General features: G+C 44.1%; 1 protein-coding gene across 2 annotated transcripts in view; it reads right to left on the bottom strand.

Moving 5' to 3' along the window:
* The window catches only part of CTDSPL (CTD small phosphatase like), a 71,878-nt gene that overhangs the window by 29,471 nt on the left and 18,396 nt on the right, over positions 1–24,011 (bottom strand). For both annotated transcript variants that reach the window (XM_042888079.1, XM_042888077.1), the window contains exon 2: positions 3,801–3,955. In XM_042888079.1, the coding sequence (XP_042744013.1) occupies positions 3,801–3,955 (155 nt within the window). The remainder of the gene's footprint in view (positions 1–3,800; positions 3,956–24,011) is intronic.

Here is a 24,011-nt window from a genome sequence, read left to right on the forward strand (position 1 = left end):
TTGTAACACAGAAAGCAGCAGGGGCAGCTGCTGTCCCCAGAATGAACTTTCATCTAATTCTGTCTTCTTCCTCGTTGAGTGTGGATCAAGACATTCTCCCTGATCCAAGAAATATAAAGAACTTTTCCTTCATTCATGCCTTACCTCGCTGAACACAATCTGTGTGCCCAATCGTATACAACTGTGAAACAGAAGCAGAAATTACTGCAGAGGAACTGGGTTGTAAGTGAAGTGAAGTGCTGAGAGATGTTGGAGCCCCATCACCTACCAGGGCTGGAAAGGCAAGGGAGAAGAGAATGAATTTGCAGCTGCCTTTTCCTCCCTTTTTTTCCAACATAGCTCTCTCCTTGAAGTTCACAGATGGCACCAGCATCTCCAAATGTTTTAAAATGCAGGTAGCAAATCTGCCCAGAATAAAACAACTCAATAGCTCAGAAATGACACCTATTGGGTCAAACCGCTAACTGAAGAACAGAAGTTGAGATCTGAGTTTGTTCTGAACAAACACTCCCTTCTCTCTCAATGCTGTTGCCCCAGAAAACTGGCTTGTCAAACTTCCTGCTGCTGAGAAGGCAGGAAAAAATGAGCCAGGATTTCAGAAGGCTGAACATTGCGTGCTCACAATGACACATCTGACTCTGCATCTGAGCTGCAGGCAGGCTGATATACCCACTGTAACAGATGTTGTGTCTCAGAACAGACCTTTGTGGTGCATTAAAGAGCTTCTGCATTCGAAGAAAAAAATATATTATGCAGAAGAGTTTCAGTAAATACAAGTTACTACAGAGAAATGTTGTATTGAAACATTAGAGAGTGGACCATTCATTCGTTACCAGTATTAGCATCACACTTGGACAAACAGCTGCTCTGTGAGTAAAAGTTTTAAAAACGAACTCAATACTTCAAGAAGTTTTTGGGCTTTTTTTTTTTTTTTTTTTTAATATATTTTCCAACAGAGTAAAAATCAGTGCTGTACGACTCCCTTATTCAAAACCACGCTCAGTTTGGCATTGCTTCCAATCCTACAAAGAAGTGACGTGACATTTAACTTGCCAAGCAGAATCAACTCACACCGTTTGGTAAACCACTATTAGAAGTATTTTTTTCCCCCTAACACAGCAAAAAAAAAGAAAATAACTAAAAGAAAAGTCAGCACGATACCTCTGAGCAAAATCTCTGAACTGTGTTCTCAACTGCTTTATAAAATACCTTTTGCTGCTTGCCTTGCTTTACAACAGGTTAACATGGAAAGACTTGAGACTCCTAATTAGAAGGAAGGAAGCTTGTCACACCAATTCATGACTATGCCAGAAGCAATGTAGAACACTGAATTTCTATGAAAGCAGCTGAAGCTTTCTCACTTCTTTTAATCTTCCCCTCCAGTTTTTACCGCTGGTTTCCATACAGCAGTTCCATTGAACAATGAAGGCAGAAGGAAAGCACATCCAAGCAATTTTATACTCCAGTTTCTAATAGTAACTATTTAACATCGTTGTGCAATTTCCTCTTTCCATTTCTGAAGGATACACGAAGCTCTGCACCGTGGGCAGAGGTCACCTGGGAGGCGATCAATAATTAATAGCAGAGGTAATGAAGAGACATCTGAACAGCTGCTCAACAGAATTTCAACTATTCTAACTAGGCAGGCAGATCAGTACAATGAGAGCTTTAAGTAAACAGCAGAAGAGTTTAAGCAGCATATTGTGAAGCTCTCCTTCCGAAATTGATTGTTATGCCCCTTTCTGGATGTTTATTTTCACTAATTTAGTGAAACTCAATTACACTGATGCATGTACTTTCCTCCAGTTTACAAATCACCTCCAAATCCCCAAAGCTGCTCCTTGTGACTCGATCAAACCCACCCTGCCTGCACGGCTTTAGAATAAAGCTCATCTGGGAGAAAGCACAGGCCTGACAGAGCGAGAACATTCAAATATATCCAAATCTTCCATGCTGTTTTTCTGTCTTGGAAAGAATTTCATGCTTACACTAACCACGTTAGCACTGAATATAAAAGTGACACAGAAAAGCATACAGAGCTTATTAGACTGCAGTCTTGCATTTAGAATAGAATTGTTACAGGTCTATTTGCACTCAGTGAGAATGACCCAAAAACTCAGCAACGCTCATTTCCTTTCTACAAAGAACTGCACGTCTGAATACGATTCACCATGTTTGAGTAAAATGAACTCAAATAATTTATTATTTTTAAGGCATTCATGGGATGTTTCCACCCAGTTGCGTCGCAGTCTGATAATTCTGTGCATTCTGTGATTCGCGTTTTGGACTCGCACAGAATTGCACAACTGCTGAGGCAGTGCAGCACGAGGATGGAAACCTGTGCAAACACACATGCAATCACTTGCTCAAGGCTAAGATACTATTTAGAAAGTCATTACGCGTTTAACATTTTGTCCTCTGAATGTTTTGATTCCAGAGCTTTTCAGCTCAAGTTTGTCATGCGTTTCTTTAAAGCATTTCTCTTATTCTTCTCTTTACTTGCAGTTTTGCTGTCACCCTTACCTATGCCTCTTATCTGCCCACCAACACAGCAGAAAAGGAAATTTCTCTATTTTCCCATTTACTTTCTTTTTAAGGTGCACATGCACATACATGCTACATGCTATTCTCAGCTCTCCTTCAGCATATCCAAGCTAGATCTCCCCCACTTCAGCTGAAATGCAGCTTAGCTAAGGGAAAAAAAAAATAGTATTAAAATAAATGCACAATTCCTTCTCTTGGCAGAGGAATTTTTCAGTGCCCTCACACCCTGCCCCCCTAAAGCATATTCTTGGTCTCTGTCACATGATTTGCTTTCCTTTCCTCTCTTCCTCCACATTAAGAAAAAGAAATCAGATCAAATCAAACAATAACCCAAATCCAGAGGAGTGGGCAAAGCAGGCAGGAAATGAGCAGCATCAAATATATAGAGCTGGTTGGCAGAGCTGAAGTGAGAAGTTAGAAATGTATTGCTGTGATTACTTCCCAGAGATGCATCCATTCCTGCATTCTCTTAAAAATGGAAGGGGAAAGATTTTTCAGTTTCAAGCATAGCGTAAGTGGAGTTTGGAGATTATGAGAAAGATGGCATTCCTATGTTCACACTGAACTAAAATCCTTCAGTAATATAATGCAAATCCACTGGGTATCATCAGGTTGAAAGACAACACAGGAAACTTATTTGACACGATTTTATGTGCGTGTCAAAGCAGTTTAATCACTTAGACCTCAAAGTAAGTAACCTGCTGCTCTTAGCACACAATGCTTTAAAGTGCTGAAAGTTTAAAATAAATTGACTGATTAGGTAAACAACCCTATAAATACAGGGTTCTTCTACAGCCAGAAGAGCAAAAGCTGATACTTCTGGCCTCTGTGTGAATTAAACACAGGTGGAGAGGTTAAAATAAAGTCAAAAGGATTACACTTCTCTCCCTTATTGGGCTGTTTTTATGTCACTGGAAAGACTTTCAAGTGACATTCAAAGCAGCTTCACTACGCTTTAATGTGAAATACCTCAATCTTTTCTTACTTGCAAAAGAGAACTAAAACTAGGAAACAGCACGGCATCTGGAGTGCTATGGGAAGCCTACATTTTTAGAATGGGTCTTAAATGTTATTTTCATATCATAAATTCAGAGAAAAGTTAGTTTTAAGCTGAATGGATACCATCAGAAATTCTCCATCAGCTGATATAACACATTACCCATGAGGCAAACCTGCTGAGACAAACATTTAGAAGTGCTTCGTTCAACCTCAGTTACCAAAGACCTTTGGAAAGTAAAATAAGAGAAGAGTCTGACCTTCTGAAGTCCTCCATTCTCCTCCACCAAAGGAGGAAGAGCACTGGTGCTGTTGGTAGATGGTGGTTCGACATTGTAGTCACGAAAGCAGCAGAATAAGGTGCTAAAAATACTTCGACTCCTCTGCTTCTTCAAGCTGATATTACATTGGGACACTAGGATAAAAAAACACAGAAAAATTCATATAATACAGACCTACTTTTCCAGATGTACAACGGCTGAACTCACATGGTTGTCAGCTCAGAAGTCCTTCAACCTTAACAGAAACTTAAGAAGTTTGCCATCACACTGAGACCTTCCCTCTATTTCAGCACATACTTTGCCAAACTTTGATGATGGCACTAGCATGCTACTAAGCAATCTAAATCTCAGCAGAATCACAGGTCACCACGCTGTTCTAAGACACAATTTTCAGATTTCCTAGAAATATATTTCCTAGAGGGTGGTGACACATTGGAACAGGTTGGCCAAGGAGACTCCGGATGCCCATTCCTGGAGGCATTCAAGGCCAGGCTGGATGTGGCTCTGGGCAGCCTGGCCTGGAGGTTGGCCATGCCATATGCACCATGTAAATAACTGCTGTACCACTGTGAGCTTCTCTTCAAACCCCCACAAGGTTTCTGATGGGTCCAACAATTCTGTTCTCTTATACAGCGTATCTGCTCAAGTATTTTCATCCTCTTTTACCAACACATAGAATCACAGAATGGCCAGGGTTGGAAGGGACCTCAAGGATCATGAAGCTCCAACCCCCCCCCCTGCCACACACAGGGCCACCAACCTCCCCATTTAATACCAGACCAGGCTGCCCAGGGCCCCATCCAACCTGGCCTTGAACACCTCCAGGGATGGACGAGGCATCACAGCCTCTCTGGGCAGCTGTTCCAGCACCTCACCACTCTCTCTGTAAAGAACTTCCCCCCAACATCCAACCTGAATCTTCCCTCCCTCAACTTAAAACCATTTCCACATTGCAAGCCTGTGTGATGCACTGATATCGGTTTCATGGGACAGTTTTGATATTCCACAGTTGTGAGCCCTCTCCCTTGTTTTATATTACCTGCTTCCCTGATCTGTCCCTTCAGACTCCATTTAAAAACATGACAGCACACTGATTTCTTTTTCCTCTGAACTTTGTAAGGTACAAGAACATAACATGAAATTTTGCTCTGCAAACAATTTCTGTGCACAGAATTCCTCCCCAAGTCCTGATCACACTTTACAATGAAGTCCAGCAGATATTCTAGGCTGAGACTAAAGTCTTTGCTGCAGAAAACATCTCTATGAAGTTAATAGAAGGTTAGCATTAAGCAAGAAAACTAATTACTCAACACTTGCATAAGGATGCTTCTGAGCTTCGTGTTCAGGAGGTTTTTGAACACATTCAAGGCAAGAAATTACCTACATCCCATCATGTCAGCCTTCAAACCTCACACGCTTAAGACCAGGCCATGGGTGGTCTGTATATGCAAAGCACAGTATTAAGTGGTTACAGGATACAGAATTTCAAGAGAAATTCCACCCAGTGAAAGCTGCAGTGTTCTGGCAGCTGTGGCTACAGCCACAAAATGTTGGAGCTCCTGGAAATCTCCAGGATTGGTCGGGTCTGCTCACACCTCCCTGCTCTGAGAGCTGCTGCTGAGAGCCAGGCTTTCCATTGGACATGAACTGCCTTCTCCATTTTGTATTTTTGGGACTGGAAATGCATGCAATACCCAGGATGAAAGGAGAGCGCACCATTAATTTATACATCAACACCATGCTTTGGTCTCATACCTTCCTAGTAACTCCTAGGGCAAGAATTCTTACCTCTTCCCATGCAGAAAATCTGCACTTAGCTTTATGGTCAGTCATTCAAAATCAGACTTCCTTCAACTCTTCACAGTTGGTTTTAATTCCGTACACATCCATGCACACCTTATATACCTGATGCCCATGCAAATGCTGTCACTGTATCTCCTCATTCCCTGCTCCACACAACTAAAGATCACACTGGACTCAGCCTTCATGGGGTCTGCAAGAGTCTCCAAAGCCCTCTGTTCAAATATCCTAACATCCAAAAGATTCTTTTCACCACACTTCTTGTTAATTGGAATTCAACAAATAAAGTGAAGTGCCAACTGTTTGATGCTCCTCCCTTGATGAGCATTAAAATCTAGTGCCATCCTCTTCATTTGAGATGTCATCAAAACAGGCTATACATACCACACTTTGTAGGGGCTCTGGTGCAGATCCATACTTTCAAACCAGAGGAATGTCCCACCTTGAGCTTCCCTGCCCTCATCCGCATGAGAGATCTCCCTGCTCACAACCTGTGGCTGCATGCTGCCTGCAGGTAAGCTCATTCCCACCTTGCCCATATGTTTCTGCAAGTCACTGTGGTCCCAAGAACTGTGCTTGTGCAAACGAACCCACAGCATTACTGAATGTGGGGAAGGATGCAAGGAAACATAAAGGCAAGTCTTACAAGAACTTACTGTAACCACACAAGCCCGAACAGAAGATATGTAACCATACCAGGTGGCTATGCAAGGAAAATGGGAAGGGAAACAATGAAGAAACTGTTACAGTGGAAAATAACACCCAAGCAGGTTTACAGCATAAATCCACAGCATCCTTGCAAACCTCCCATGACTCACATTACCCTTTGGAGGCAGAAGCTTTATGCTTTTGTTCTCCAAATGCAGAACTGCAACAGCAGCGTGAGTAACACGGTGAGGAAAAGCTCTTCCCTCATGGGTGTATTCTAAAATAAAAGTTTAGTCCAGGGCTTCTCCCATCAAATTGTGCTGCGGTTGTGTGAAATACGGTTAATTTGTGGTACTGAAAGTCACAATTAATTATAAAAATGCAATTAATTATAAGACCAGACTGCCACGCAGCCGCTGCGCGCAAAGCCCTGCGCACTCAGGAGGCACAGCAGGCAGTCTGGAAGCTCCGCTCTGTCCCTCCACAGCCCATGAGGTGTCCAATTATTGCTGCTGCTTCCTAATGAAACGCACGCAATAGCCAGTCTTCCTGAAGAACAGAAACAGGGTAATGAAGAGATTTCCACTGCGTTTCCAGACAAACTAAAAGCAATAAAATGAACATCTGCGCATCACGAGCGCTCCGCGAACAAGGTTGTTTATAAGGCAAAATGGGAACGTGCAAGTAAGAACAAAGTAGCATTAAACAAAACCTTTCTTCATAAGAAGGCAGCTTCTAAATTTATACGTGATTACAGATGTGCAATGTCTCGATCTGAAGATTTCTGAGTAGAAAAATGAAGTTGTATAATCTACAGAAGTCAGAGCTACAAAGCAGTTCTGATTTTTGGAACACGCACATCAGGGCATAAGTTACTTCATGAGACTTTAAACAAAATCTGCACGATTCCCAGACTGCTTTGGTTTAAAACATCATTTACAGTTTATTCAGTTTATTCTTGTTTAATTCCACATGGGCTTTGCAGGAATGGCACTGTCACATACCTAGAATAACTGCCCACATCTGGGTTAACCTTCCTACAGGTAAAACCTGAGCAAATTGCTCTGTTTGCACCAGTGCCATACACTCCAGAGTTGTTCTCATTTCAGCTACGTTTGGTAACCTCTCTCCCCATCAGAATGTAACTGAATTATCTTCAGGCCTTGGTTCTTCCATCGAAGGCATTTCTCTGAAGGGAGGGATCCCAGATTCGTTTCGTGAAGGAAAATTCTTCCCAAAGCACTTAATTCTGCCCACTAAGATCTATACTTCACAGGAGATTTTAAATGAACAATGCTGTTTTATTAACCCATTCCACAACGCTTTGGAAAGCAAACTCAGGAACTGTATCTGCACACTGAGATGGAACTGTTAGCCCAGAACTGCTGAGGGGCAGCACGAAACTGGAGCGTGCTCTCCATCCTGCCAAAGAGCTGTGAAAGTACATTTTTGGGTACTACCGAGAACAAAAAGGAGAGAAATTGTCAGGATGGATGTTAATTCAAAGCAGCACGAAGAGAACTGACCTCCACCTCATCAAATAACACTCTGGAAATGTTTTTTGTTGTTGCAGCAGCTTCAAGGAAAAATCAACTTTTGCCTGATCATAATTATTAGCTGCATTCCCTAAATGTGGGTGGATGAAATATCCACTGCTGCTGGAAGCTCAATTGCTAAGCATTGACAGCAGTGAATTTCAAACCACGAAGCAGAACTCTGCTCTGCCTTCTCTGTACAGCGCCGTGATGCTCAAATCTGCTGTAGCTCCTCAAGGCTGAATGCAGGGACTGGCCACACTGCCCTCTGAACTGACAAGGAGGAAGGAGAAACCACAAAAAGCCTCAAAACAGCACATAAACCAAGGTTCCAAGGAGAGCCCAAAGGATTCCAAGGAAAACCAAACAGCTGGTGTGCTACAGTCTGTACACTACAGTTGGATGTACATATTTATGATGGTATATCCTTCATATCACATGTGTTACTACTCATCTAAACCACGACTTAAAGATAAACATCCTTGCTGTCTTGCTGTGCTGCAAGCATTCAGAAAAAAGTAAGATCTCGCAACCAGGAAATGCTTAATGAAAATAAATCCACCTGCCAAAGCTCACCTCCTCACAGCCAGTCAGTCAGCTTGAAGGCTTTAAGAACAGACCCACTGCTTTGGGGGCATTCACGTTTAATAATGAAGCCAGAAAGTCAAAACAGCTTTTAACAACCTAATTAACCTGCTGAACCACGCTGTGAGCGAAATACCTTTGAGCTCACATTACACAGCGCTGAGCCTGGCCAGCTCCTCCACTTCTGCTCTGCTTGACAAGGCAACAGAGCTTCACTGAGTCCACTGCCACATGTAGCTGTGCATCTCCAAAGGCCTGAAAGGTACATCCCTTTGTGATCCAAGAAGTTCAAGCAGCCAGGGATTAAAACAGGTGAGAGTACAAACTCAGTAAGAGATGTCAGGCTTGCAGGACCCTCCCAGCACAATACAGAGGGAGAGGCTGTACCTCCATCTGAACATCTGGATGGTGTTTAAAGATGCCTGGATATGGCCATTCAGCCTTGCCTTGGTTTTCCCCTCTGCTAGCATCTGTCCCATACTGGCACCCAGTTGCACTGTTGGCATGTGCCATCCTGAAGGACCAAGGGTGGATCAAAGGTGGACCAAAGGACTGACCTGCACACTTTCCCTCTTCTCAAACAGGACCAAGTAGCTGATGAGCACATAAAAAGGTACAAGGATATACAGCATTTCTGCATATACACATTTACTCCTACATACGATTTACAACTCAACCTTTTCCTGGTATTTGCCCTCTCCTGACATCCGATGTTCTGCTGGAGCCAGGGACACAAGTGCTCTAAAACATGGATCTGCTTAAAAAAATAACAAAAAAAAGTAATCAATGCATAGCCACAGCCCACAGATACTCCTCTATCAGCTGAAAGTCTGAAACAGCAACAAAGCCGCCATGTCTACAGAAGTGCTTCAAAATAATAAAAGAAAGCAAGCCCCTCATCTCCCTTCCACACCATACACAAGACAAAATTAAACGTCCCTTGGCAGAAGTGACCAAACTCAACTTCTTCCCTTTTGCCCAGACGTAGTATTTCTTGCTACAGACTTCACGCAGTGCAGAACTAAGACTCCTTAACAATGCAAGAGCAAAATAAAGCAGCGCAAATAATGCAGAAATAACTTCAGTGACAAAAGATCACCACTATTTTTAACCGAGTGGAAAATGCAGTGAGCTGAGCTACACAGGAAGCACGATGGAGCCATATTGTGCTGCAAAATAAACATCACTTTTTGCAGTGACGTGACGGATTCTCCTCCCTTCACCTTCTGTAGGGTTAACACTCCCTGCCACGGCAACCTATAAATAACACACATCCCTCGAAACCAACAGATTTCAAGCATCGTCACGCCACAAAGATTCACTGTTAAAAATACGGGTTTTTTTCTCCCCCATAAAAGAAAATCAAGGCATTTCGGGAGCTGCCTCGTTTCTGAGCTGCTCGTGCTGGAGCCGTGCCGATGCAGAGGGCTGCAGCAACAGGAAATACTGCGCGGTCTGGGCATGCATTGCATTCCTGTCCCGCCCCGAGCCAGCGGCCAACAAACAAACCTTTCTTCTAGTAAAAAGGGGAGGGGAAAGAAAAAAAAAAAAAAAAAAAGAGAAAAAGAAAAAAACCAGGCGGACTGCACAAAGTTCACCAGCAGATTTGGCCTGCAAATGCAAGCGGAGAGAAAGAATTGGGTGCGAGCGCGATGGCACGGCAGTGCAAAGGTGGAGCAGCAAAGGGCTGGGAGCTTCCACGTGAGATGTGCAGCTCAGAGGAGCTGGCAGGCAGCACGGAAGCAAGAGGGTTTGCTTTAAAGTTTCATAGCAGCTCACAATCAAAGTACAGCTGTTAGTCACAATGGAGAGGATTTTGTAGAGAAGATTTATTTTTGCAAAAAGAGCGTGGTTTTATAGTTTAAGCTGAGTATAACATGGAGCACTGCAGAATAACCAATCAGTGCTGAAGTTTGCCTTCAATCATAAATGTCAAGGAGAATGAGTAACCAGAATGTATGTTTGTTCATCATGGCTCCTCTGAACTGCTCCCAGGTTAGTCTCTGAAATCCTGGAAGGTAACCTAAAAGAAGTGGTTAAATACTTGAGCAGGAAGGCAGGAGAGCAGCAAACGCAGGGCAACACAATGGCAGAATCTTGGGGTCCGTTCATCACGGCTGGTATCCTCTGGCATCAGAGTGGGATTTGAGTCAAAACAGCAATGAAACAAATGTAAACATGCACATGTTTACAGAGCATAAATATGTGCAGCATCCGACCTGCTCGGCTGTGCGCTGGGCTTGAGCGTAGCATGGAGGGAAAGGGAGAAAAGAGGAACTCACCAAGCTGTTAGAGCTCGGGGCATGAGCTGCAAGCAGGTGGGCACCTGGAGCACAACTGGAGCCACTGCTGTCTGCCCCCACATTCCTACATGGCCATGCTGTTTTTTGAAGGTGTAATTCACTGAACAACGGCAGCTAAGCCAAAAGCAGATGGGAAAGCAAGCTGAAGAGGAGCCCATGTGCAGAGTTTTGCTGTAAGCTGTGTGCTGCACACCCAACAGGCACATCCCCAGCTGCAGTGCACCTGAGGAATGCCATGAAAACAATGTACAGGAGAGACATCAAATTCTCTGCTTCACAGGCATTGTCCAGTGCTGAACGTGCCCAGCTAGCCACCTGCCATACATATTTTATCCAAGCAATTAATTGTTCAAGTTGAACTGTCACCCAATCCTAACACTGCCTGCAGAAAGAATATACACCTTTGGCATTTTTTGACTTGAAAAATACCAGACAAGTGATTCACCGAACCTGAACAAAGAAATTCCTCCAGTCTCTCTCCCCCCAAAAATAATCCTAACCCCTCCAATCAAACCTTACCAAAACTGTGCTCATCTGATGAAATGAGCTTCATTTACTTTTGCTAAATATAGCAGCAAAATGTTCCCATAGAGACGGCTACATTCCCAACTGCACTTTTTGCAGCAAATCCTTCAGAGAGGCATCAAACCTAAAGTGTTAGTCTATTTTTGCAGGCTTTCTCATCTCTTCCCCAGGAACAGCTCTTTGCTAAGGGACTTATCTAGCAGGCACACTGCTGCAGGGAGCTCCATTGCAAGAAGTTCTGCTCCTCCACTTCACTTTATGAATTTTTCAGTCACTCCCTGGGGACGCTTTAAGCTCAGGCTGCAGTTCTCCTCCTTGCCAGAGAAACAGCTCATCCCAGGTCTGCTCCCCTGATCCACCTCTGAAAGTGAAAAAGAAACTCAAATGCCCTTTGTGTGTGTGTGTGTGTGTGTGTGTGTGTGTGTGAGATCTCAGATGCCTGCTTTGAATTACCACTTCTTTCTCCCAACACACTGCTGTTGTGTGGACACTGCATGCAGTTCTCATAGAGCACGCTGTGCCAGAAAGCCGTGCTGATCCTGCTGACATGTCTGTAGAACCACTGAAATCCCACTGTTTCTGAAAAAGATGTAACACAGTAAGAAACATGCATGACTGTAGGGAAGATTGTTGCTCTTTAAAATGTTACGTAGCTCAATATAAATGCTGTCATTTGGACTAAATCTGCTCTTCCCTGCTTCTTCTCCTCCCCAGTTTTTCTATTCTCTGCAACCCACACATTGCTGCAGAAAAAAGAAGCAACCCCAGTCATTTGAGAGAGGGAACTTTCTCTAAACCATTTTCTCATTGGTGCTTCTTTTGCCAATACGATCTGAAAGTTGTTTCCAACAACTAAGACAACTCCTGAAATGAAGGTACAGCCAGCATACAGCTTGAGCAAGTTCCTGGAACCCAACGCATCTGGGAGGAAATCAAAGACATCAGATTTTGATCACAAACTTGACTGCTGCCTGTTTAATTGCAGGGATTTACTAAGGAATAGTCCATAAGACTTCAGTGTATCTGTACAGACAGAACCCAACTTAGGGGAACTGCTAAAGTTGTGCCTCTTCCATCTTAGTTTCCATGGAGTAGACTTCACCTAACCTCAGGCTATCCTCCATACATTCATCTTTTCAAATACTTGCAGTGTTCTGGAGATGCAATAGAAGTGAATATTGCAGAGAAAAAAATCTTGTTTAAGATGTAGTGGGTGGCAACCCTGCCCAGGTCAGGGGGTTGGGGGCTGTATGATCTTTGACGTCCCTTCCAACCCAATTCACAGACTCACAGAATGGCTTAGATTGGAAAGGACCTCAAAGATCATCGAATTGAAAGAATTTAAGTTGAGCTGAATTTTTTGGAAGAGCTTCAAATATTCAGTAAGTGTATTAAATCTAAAGGAATTACAACACCAGTCACTGCAGGGTTTCAATTCAGTAGGAGCACCCACCTTCTGTCGTTAAACTTTGAGCAAACAGTTAAATCAAAAACCCACAAAGGCATGTGGCAAATTCTCATTAATAATTAGCTCAATCTGGCAGCACTGTGCTGCTGAGGCAGGAGACCTCTCACTTCGGCTTTCCAACTCCATTTCCCTGGGGTCTACTTAAGAAAGCCATTAAGATACATGCTGTCAATTCTAAAAACAAGCATAACGCGCTCACGTTACGTTTAAAACATCTAAATGTCTATCTGAATCCAGATCAACTATTAAAAAAGAAGACTGTATAAGAGGGAACAGCCAAAACCAATACACACCTGACAGTTTTAATGAATGATCAGGAGTCTGACAGGAGTTTTATTTCCTCGCTGGCTACGTGTGTTCACTGTACCCAAACATGAAGCTGAACAAAACAGCAGAGTGACTTCTAGGAAAGCACTCGGTGTACTCCCTCCATTCAGCAAAAGAGACAAAAAAAAGTAATGCTTAATGTTAAGAATCAAAAAGCTTGAAGCAATAACTACCAACAGCTACAAGGCAGCACAAGCAATACCAGCACCCCCTGCAGCAGGATGGACGGCTGGCTGCCAGCCTGGCTTTGCATTACGATCCGGAGAGATTCATAGTGAAATACTCCTTCCCTGCTCACCTGACCATACAGTTTGGACGGAACATTATACCCAATCTTGGAAAAACAGCACATTCCCACCTGGAAATGTGATATCAGGAAACCTGAACTAGGTTAAGATTGAAACCAAAGGTGCAGGAATGGATAAAGTTACTGAAGGTTTCACTGAAGAAAAGCAGCAAAACTTGCCCAACTTCCAGCAATTCCTTCCCAAAACAAAGCCAGGTTTCATTGCTTATTTAGAAATTCAGATAATCAGCAATGAAAATAAATGGTTTCTTTTCTGACATACTACATTTCCAACAGGAGGGACTTTTCTCATGGCATCCTGGTGTCTTTACCACATCCTTCAGTGCCTCTCTTGCACTGCAGCTGGAACAGCTGGAGACACATTCAGTTGTTCTCCAAAGCCCAGAACACCGCGTACATTCAGCCCATGTGATATATCCTAAACTTCACACAGAAAGGAAACTGTGCAGTTTAATACCAATGCTTTAACTTTCACTGATCCTGGAAAGCAGAACACAAACTGTTACGTTATACAATGGAACAAAAAATGCTTACATTTGTCAATGATTATGTAGCTACACCCCACCAAACCTGCCTTGCTACCCTCAGAGATCACGCCTTCACCCTGTCAGAAAGGATAAATGAAGGTAAAAAATAACACCTGCACCCACCAACAGATCTGAAGCTTTCTACTGAAGCAGAACACGTGCAGGTCTGCTGGTCTCTGTCCCACCTGACAAAAAAGCTGCTTTTTTCCATTGCTGTTGCAGTGCTAAGGGTATTCAGCTCGCTCAGTCCTGACTTAAGACATCCCCACCTCCTTGCATCTTCTTCTCTCAGCCATGAGGCAGCTCCATTTACCACTGTGTTAAGACAGACCTCAGTGCCCTGCAGCTCTCAGCACAGCAGACCACCAGCTCCTGAAGAGCTTGGACTCTTCACCCATTGGAGCCCTCATTCCCTCACCTGGTTTCAGAGCAGAAGAGCACTAATGCTCCCACCTAGGAGCCCTGCACAGTGGCCTATCCAGAACATGCTCAGATGGAAAATCCCAGCCACAGTAACCTGCAAAAGGTGAATCACCATCTTCACCTATGAGCATCAACCAGTGGGACATCCACCATCATGACCATCCATTTGGGATAGCTCACGCACCACACAACAGCTCTCTGCACCACAACTCAAGGTTTGCCAGGCTGCAGCCATCCCCTGCAATGGGGCTCATGACTTGGCCTGAGACAGAACAAGGGAAAAGCAACAGCCATTTCTAACCCCAAACCTGCCTGCAGTCCAGCTCTGCAAGGCACAGCTTGCATTGAGAGAAGCCCTGGGTGAGGTGGCTGCAATCACAGCTGCATGCCTTGCTCATCTGCACAACTTTAAGCTCCCTTGGCCAGAATGCATCTCCACCAATAAGTATTCCATTCCTCTGCCCAACCCCAGCATATTCACTCAGTTACTAAAATCTAAACCAACTCCTGCATTTGAATTCAGCTCCTGAAGCTCCACAGATCTAAAGCAGAAATGCACTGTATGTGACTGCACACTGCTGCAAAACAAGCAAAATATTTGGCATCTCTCCCACTCCTACGTAACCCAAAAAGGGAGGACAAATAGCTGCGTATCAGCTTGCTTCATTCCAGCCCTTCCTACAAGACCGTATGCTTCTTGGGGACAGAGGAACGTATTATGAGCAAATGCATGTCAACAGACAATTTTCCCAGCCCTAAATTTAACAGAGATTAGCAGTACAAGTACAGAGCTAAGCTGTGAAGTACTGGGGATGCATTCACTGCCCTTCCTACTGAAGAACTCTGGTCTCATTCCCCTGGTCCAGCATGAGGCGTTGGCTGCAGCCCCACAAAGGATCACAGAATCATGAAGGCTGTAAAAGACCTGTAAGACCACCAAGGCCATCTACTAACCCACCCACCATGCCCACAATCCTCAGTGCCACATCTCCACGGCTCCTGAATGGCTCCAGGATCTGTGACTCCAGCACCTCAGTGGGCAGCTGTGCCACTGCATCACCGCTCTTTTTGGTGAAGCAGTTTTTCCTAATATCCAACTTAAACCTCCTCTGGAAGCAACCAAAGACCCGTTGAGCTCAGTGAACATGCTGCCAAACTCCCTTGCCCAGACTCAAACAGCAGAAAGTTTCTAGGAGGGAATGGGTCTCCACCTTGAAATTATAACAGCAGAATAGAAACCAGTTCATTTCCAAGGACTTTTTATGGATCTCCTTAGCTTGCTGTTGTCAGGAATCACTCCAGCTAACCACAGGTAGCATTCACAAAGCCAAGCTGATAAGCACTTGTAGGGTGCAATTTGCATCTTTGTCTATCTTAGAAATCACCCAAAAAGTGCATGCTTTTGTTTTGCTTTTTTTTTTTCTAAGAGAGGATCTGAAGAATAGCTCAGCTGCTTATACTGCAAACAACTACAGTTCAGGGAGAGATCGGGCCCCCCCCCCCCCCCTCCGGATCCCTTCTTTCCTGTAAGTCAGCGGAATTGGCCAAGACCAGAAACAATCCATCAAGCCTATCTGCACTAAAAATACTGCAAAATAACCCCTTCGTGCAACCCTTCTCCTCCTCCACCCATATCAATGCAACTATTTCCCAACCACTCCAAACCAGAAGTCCGCGCAGTCCAAATGCAGATGAGAAGTGCCCACATGAGAAACAAGTCACAGGACTAGGGAGCCATGAGGTTCCTTGACAAAGCTGGATGAGGAACCCCTGCCTGACTCCTGTGTGCCATGAATGCCTCCCATATCCACCAGGAGCTGCTGAGGGTTCCCCAGGTTTTCGGATTCCTGGGGACTCCTGAGTACTCTGTGCCATGTTGCAAGAAAACCACTGCGGTATGGAAAGTCTGATGACAGAATGTTTCAGAGCAGATTTATTTGTCCAACATATTATGAAAAGCCACCAGCTCAAAGATCACAACAAAATTCACAAGGGAAAGAGCTTACACAAACAGAGCAGAGCTTCTGGATGTACTTTCACTGCAGTTTTTCCCCTCATTCTTCCTCCCTCCTTTTGCCAAGAGGTGAAAGTGGAACATTTTTTCATACAGAAGATGCCTTGGCCATGGAGCTGTGCAGCAGTGAAGCACGCACACGATCCATGAAGCTTGTTGTTGTGTTTTTTTTTCCCCCCTCAGCTGGGAAAATTCAATTATTCAAAGAATCTTCTTTAATCAGCTACTGCACGCTTATAGGCAAGGCCAAGCGTGGAAGAGGCTGCTTCATTCCCTTCCTTTAATGAAGGACGAGCATCATTTCCAAATACCTTTGACATGCCACACGTTGAGACATGCTTCACCATCATTCAATAACAAGGCGAGGTAATTACAGCACTTAGGTAATGTTTGTGCCTGCTTTCTGGTTTTGAGTTCCTTGCCACTACCATAAGCATTATGTTCCATCCCAAAAACAGCTCTACACAGCCTCACAAAATGCAGTTTCTACAAACCTGCGACATCCATCCTTCTCTCTTCCTTATGGTACAAAGATCTGTACCAGCACTGTTTGCACTGAAAGGCACTGGATAAACAACAGCAAACATTAAGGAATGTGGCTTGAAGTCAGGGTGTGGGGAAAGAAAAAGCTAGAACGTGAATTTTCCATTGCAAACATCAGTTTCACATATTGCCAATAAAAGGAAAGACAGTAAGATATTCAATGAATGCTGGAAGGTACCAACTGCTTGAAGTGACCTCTGGTATCAAGCTGAGGTTTTCCTAAAACCCTGCATCAAGTGACAAAATACAAACTCACACCGTACCTCTTAGCAGGGTGTATGTACTGCAAAGCAGAGAGAGAAAGGTCCATCTCCAGCAGGAGAGCATTCACTAGTTAAAGCCCAAAGAGAACTGGATTCACCTTTCTACTCCAAGTTTCTATGCTTTAAAACAAGTATGCTGTGCCATGGTTGTCTGCAGAACACCTTTTTAAATCTGGTCCTAAAAAATAATACATATATAACAGACCAACCCACAAAATGTGGACAACATACCACCAGCTTCGTTTGGAATCACAGGTGAGACACACCAGCAGCCTTCCTCCAGGAGCTTGAGGCTGAACATATATTAAAAATGAGAGGTATTCATACAAGTTGTTATTGAGGTCCAAAGGAGCATTTAGCCTTTAACATCCTAACTTTATTCCCTGCTCACACGTAGCATAAAATTCTGTCATCATATCACACAACATTTTGTCCCATGTATTCTGAGAATGGCACGAAGCACAGGCAGATCAGGCCCTTAATATTCAAGGAACAATTTAAGTTATGGCTTCCACAAAATCTAATTGTGGTGTTTGGTGTTTGTATACTACTAATTACAGATATTTTCCTTATTAATAAACTAATTGTTGTGCAAGATTTGAGTAAGGCGATGGAATAACGTATCTTGAGAGCTCCTTGTCTGAACATGCAGCTTGGTGGATTTTTTCCCTTGAGTCATTTCAGGCAATTAAACTGAGCACAATCTAGGAATGAGAAAGTACATTAAGTGAAACACAGCACTGAGGGTGTCACCTGGCTTGCACCTCTTGTTTATAGTGACAGCACAGGGGAAGTCTAAGTTCCCATAGGTTCTCACCAGATTTAAAATATCCCATATTGAAAGAATATATTGTACTACACAACACTAAGCAGCTTGAAATGCTTTCTCAAATTCCACCTGTAAGGCACAGACAGAAGGGCTCAACACTTTGCCTGCCTAAATAAACCAAGAGCACGCACACGCAGGCATGAATACAGCCCATGCATGAATACAGCCCATGCATACGCACACATCTGCCTCTGCCAGCCTGTAAATGCTATGAGGAACACAAGAACATACCCAGCCCTGCCCAAACCAGAGAGCTGATCCTGCTCACACATGGAGCTTAAAGCAACTTCAGGGAGCAGAAAGTCATTTGAAAACACATAACCCAATGAGAACTACTCCGACTTCTGTGATGAACTAAATTCCTATAATACTGTATGCATTATTCAATGGCCTTACCAGCTTATTTTCTGCAGAATAGTGGTTCCTGTTCCCTAAGAAAGTACAACAGTACTTGCATACACTCCAATGCTAGCAAGAGCTGGAGTTGGAAAAGACCCTCTACATGCTTTTCTGTACAGATTACGTATTCTTAGTTTCATTTTTACTGAGAAGAAATAGAAAGCTTTCAGCTCTGCTTTCTTCATGAATAACACATTAAAAAAATTAATACTAGAGAACAAATCCTCTTCTTGAGCTTCTAGAAACAGTGCTGCATTTGTTGTACTACTGTGAAAGGACTGAGGCAGACATTTAGATAGGGGCGGATCATAAACCACCGTTTTTAAAACTGAAGCTGTAACAAAGTATTTCACTATTTATCACTTGGATTCTAAATCATTAACATATAGCTTAGTGACTGCTATCAAAGAAGATGACCACTTACCGTGACCACAACAGGGAGCTCAGTGCATTCTGGTCCGTAACTCACAGTTATATGTAACGTAACTCTGATGTTATATAACCTGAAGCAAACAGATTTTTTCCTGCCACTCGTGAAAAACAGCTCTGTTCACGTGCAAAACAGAGGAGAAAACTGGTTTGGAGGCAGGTATTGCTAGTCCATGGCTCTAGCACAACAAGCAAATAAAACCATTTACAACAATCAAACGGCTTCACAGAACAGATGGAGCAAAACAACCACAGAGCTTCCCAGAGGAGCAGGTCCTGCAGAGCCGTGCTGCTCGCTGCTGCTTCCATCCCAAAGGCTCCCAAGTCCTCCTCCTGTGAGAGCAAACAAACTGCAGGCCATGAACCCCGGGCGGCCACAGATCAGCAAACAAGAGGCCAGCCCTGCTGCTTCTATGTATCTGGAAGCTCCTGCGGCTGGAAGCGTTCAGTCCCCGGGAGCCTGCGGGTGCTTTGCCAGGAAGCCACCAGTGAGTTCGTGACATGAGGAAGTGGACAAGGTGTCCTCAGAGAAAGGAGCTTACGGCCTGCGATCTGCTGAATGAAGGCTGAATCTAACCTACAAACCGTCCTGCCCTCGCTCCCACACACTGCTCCTGCTGGAGGGATCACAGAATGGCCTGGGTTGAGAAGGATCTCAAAGATCATCTAGTTTCAACCCCTCTGCCACAGGCAGGGTCACCAACCACTAGACCATACCACAAGCCAAAGCGGCCCCTTGGTGGTGGGAAGGAATTTGTTACAGACTGGACTACCTCAGCTGCAGCAATGAGGCTATGGCAGCTTTCTGCCCAGCTCCTCCTTGCTCTGCCTTATGAAACTACATCCCACAAGAGCTAGCCAGGGAGGGAGAAGGTTCTAACATTTACCCAAGTTACTACAAATGCACTTTATATACATACTGCAAATGCTTTTCAAGTTGTTGCAAACTAAGTTACCAGCACTCCAAAATTTCTTCCTGGCCTGTGTTTTCAGGTGGTTCCTCATAAAGCCAAATCAAGAAGCAGGACATGAGAATCAGAGATTCTGCAGTGTTTGCATTGGAATCCCCAACTAAAACAGGATTCTTAGTGCTCTTAAAGGGAATCGTGGTCCCAGTGATGTTTTGGGAACAGTGTCTCTGACTTCTTTCACTCTTCATTGTTTGGGAGCTTTCTGCAAGTCTGTGGCTCGAAGAAAAATCTGTCATTTCCTCACGTTGTTCTTCCAAAAACTCCTGTTTTTTTTTTTTTTCCTACATCTCAACATTTACTTTAGTCTGAAATAACAAAATTCACACGGGGAGCTGTTTACCTGAACATTCCCAGAAATAAACCCTTTTTTTTGCTTCAGCAACGCCAAGGGGCAGCTTTGCCCCTGCAGCCCCCAGCGCCAGCAGGAATCCGCCCGGCAGCAGCTGGCAGCAGAGCAGCGAGCCGCCCAGCCCATGTTTGTGCATTACCCATTTTCCTTTTGGCAAGCACTTGGTGCTGAGAACGCTCTTCTCCCCTTATACAGGAAGCCGGGGCCTCAAGCTTAATCCTGCACATTCAGTTCTGTTTTGTTCCAGCTACCGCTGCAAGCGGCTTCTCCTTGCAAAAAAAGCACTCAGAGCTCTCACGACCAAATCTTTGCTGCGAGCTGCACGGCGAGATTATTTCTCCCTGTTTCCGAGAGAAAAGCGAGGGAAAAAGATTTACAAATTCCTACAGTTGAACAAACACCGTTTGTCAAAACAGAGTGAGGATAACAGCTCTGAAGGTACAAACAAATCTTGCAACATCCCTACAACCAAGTGTGTCCCAATGTTGAATGCTCAGGGAGGTGCTGGAGTCACTATCCTCAAAGGTCTTACAGAAAAGGGAAGATGTGGCACTGATGGCTCAGTGGGTATGGTGTGGATGGTTGGACAAGATAATCTCAGTGGTCTTTTTGAACCTTAGTGATTTTTAAGATCTGTATCCACGTGCTTTGACACAGCCATGCTTCAGCTGCTATCAGGCAGATGCTGTCACGCTCAAGCACTTCTAGTGCCTTTTGTGGGGCTGGAGGAAGAGGCAGCACCAGCACACTTGCAAGAGTTGGGCAGAAAGACGTGGAAGAGGTGGTTGCAAACAACAGACCTTGGCTTCCAAGGCTGCAATGGATCAAGGAGGTAAGAGGAGGAAAAAGGAACCTACGGTTCTGATTTCTCTCCTTGTAGGCTGAAGGTGGCTGAGTTTCTCTGGAATGAGGTGGCAGCTCTGCTCCTGCTCTGCAGCCTGCTCCATGCCAGCTGGTTAAGACAGCATAGAAACAAATGACTGTTGACTTTAGCACCGACTGCTGCATCGAGAGCACCATCACAATGAGCCCACGTTCATCAGCCTGTGCTCAGCTGCATACCTGCCCCAAAAGCATGGCAGGATGCACAGAGGGCATCACAAAAGCAGGGATCTGAGCAGCTTCCCCTAAGTTAAGCCAGGGCCAAAAGTCAGTCCTACGCGCATTCTGCAAAAGCATTTGGTATGGCCAAGATAAAAGGCAGCTGCTCTAAAGCGGTTCTGCCTTCAGTGACAGCTGAACTCATCTCTTCTGGGTTACATGATGCTGCTGATTCAAGGTGCTTCCCATGGCAGGAACGAACTCGATGTTTTTAAATGTTCTCGTTTCATTTCACGTTCAATCACAGGGATTCCCTATGCATTTATACATAATACCCCACAGCACCGTACCATTAAGGGAAACAATACAATTGTTTGAGTTGGAAGGGACCCTGAATGGGCATCTGGTTCAACTTGACTGCAACCAACAGGGACTCCTACAGCTCCATCAGGTGCTCAGATCTCCACCCAGCCTCACCTTGCGTGTCTCCAGGGATGGAGAGGAGGAAGGGAAGCAAACTGTACACAGACGAACTACCTGCAGAAGTAACCCCACCAACATATGTTTTCTCTATTAAAAAAACATATGCCAACATCTGCATTCTTTTCCATTTCTGTTGGCAACCCACCTATTGAAGTGTTGTGGTCACATCAGTCACTGAGACTTAAAGCTGTCCTTCTCTATCGTTAAAATAATCCACATAACTACTTCTGTTAGAACCTGTCCATCCATCATCTTTTAAAAAACTGGGACTGCGTGATCTCCACAGATAATGGGAAACAAACTCTTACCTCAAAAGTTCCTATGTCAAGATCTGGTAAAGGAGATGCAGAATAAAGCATCTCTTGTCCTTCAAGATCACTGCTCATCCTATCCAACTGCAGTAGGGAGAACAGATTATTTTTACAGCAGAATATATATATTTTCAATCCTGACCTAAACAACAAGGACTTTTTTTTCCCCAGGATAAAAAGAAAAGTTCTCAATTTGTTCAGCCTTTGACAACAGGTCAGCTTCTGTGGCCTGCCTCCTTTCTCCCTGCTCCTTGGAATGCTCTCAAATCCAAATGTGGTGCTCGAGTTTTGCACAGCAGCTCAGAAGTCTTTCCAAAGCAGAGTACAGCAGGACGGCCTCACTGCTCTTACAAATCAGCCGTCACGTTGGAATGTGTAAACAGGCATATATCTTTTTTACTGCTGTGCAACTGAGCTATAACAAAAGTCCCAGGATTTTCTATGGGCGAGCAACACAGCTAGCTGATCATCCTCCTTAGATTTCGCAGTGTGTTATTCCATGGAATCTTGAAACTTTTTGATTAAGTAATATGAAAACCAGGATATGGATTCAGCTCATCCAGTCCCTTCATATTTTCAGCTCAGTCATTCAGTGTGGATTTCATTTCAGTACCTGTTTGATTCAATGGATTCTCCATAGCATTAACTGAGTCATTAATGACTCGACTGCGTGGTCTCACTTCCCGTACCCCAAAGACTTCTGCACCCATTTTATATGCACATCACAGTCTTTCAGTTCTCTAGTTAAGAAGCTTAAAGGATTCACTTAATTTATCACAATCTATTTGTTTTACCTTTCCTTGTTACTGAGCCACAGAAATCAGATTTTCACATGATTTACCTCTGAAAGGAAAATCTGATGGATGCCGTTTCCTTGTTTTCTTACAAGACTCCTCATGCTCCCATTTTCCTTCTGGAGAACTGAAATTAGGCTGCCTGATTCATAATTTTCAAGTTTGACATTTATTCCTCTGTTGTTTTCGTTGCTGTTGTTGTTTTTTATAGAACTTTATTTACTCTTCTCAAAGCATTGAAGATAACTCATAGTTCTAAAGCTGTGCAGTTTCAGACCAGCTACTAAGCATCCAGTGATGTCATCTGCCATCTGCTCTCCATTAAAGTCTTAGTCAAACTGATACAAGCTTCTCCTCTCCTGTCTTAATAAAATATTTGAGAATCAGAAGTTGCTAACTTCCTTTTCCTGTTGACAGCTGATCAGATCTTTGCTCTTCCTATCACTACCATAATGCATGCAGATTCATTCTCCCCACAGCCCCGTGCCCAGTGCTATGTGCAAGATAAGCACAAAGTACAGGAAAGGTAAGCAGTAGTAATAAGCAGATAAACAAAAGCCAGAGAAACCCAAATATTCCTTCATACTTATCCTGCTCAAATCATCCTAACTGGAAACTAGGTCAGACTCTGCAAGCTTCCTTCTACCCCTCTTGTGCTAGAGAAACTCAGTGAGATAGTTACTGCATTTTCTATCTTCCATGTTAACAGGGACAGTTTGTGCTCAACCCCACCACAGCCATAAAACCACAGAACATCCCAAGTTGGAAAGGACTCAGAAGGATCACTGAGTCCAACCCCTGGCTTTACACAGCACCACGCAAACCCAACCCCGATGTCTGAAAGCAAAGCCCCAACACACCATGAGTTCCAGCAGGTTAGGATCATGCCTGCTGCCCTGGGCAGCCCATTCCATATCCACCACCCTCTGGGGCAGAACACATCCTGCTGTGCTGCTTCTCCCAGTGTCCAGTTGCAAAACTCATCTTCTGCAAAGGTGCTGCCGTGATGTACCAGCAATGCAGCAGCCTCCAAAATGTGAAGGACTGTTACTTCTACGCTGAGTATTATTTTCAAATATTTCCATTCATACAAAGCAACTCGAAACAGCTCAGTGGGAACACGGGCTGCAGGCAGCTGCTCTGCACAAAGACAGCTAAAGCATCTCTGAAGTGCTGGGTTAGAGTTTGGGTGGCCCTGTGTGGAGCCAGGGGCTGGACTCAGTGACCCTTCCAGCTTGGTATACTCCATTCTGGATTTGCCACAGGTGAAGGAATCTGCCAAACCAACTCCCTCCTGTGATAATCTCTGCCTGTCC

This window comes from Lagopus leucura, unplaced genomic scaffold, assembly GCF_019238085.1.
Source record: "Lagopus leucura isolate 7727_CA_CO unplaced genomic scaffold, USGS_WTPT01 Super-Scaffold_100157, whole genome shotgun sequence".
Lineage (NCBI taxonomy): Eukaryota > Metazoa > Chordata > Aves > Galliformes > Phasianidae > Lagopus > Lagopus leucura.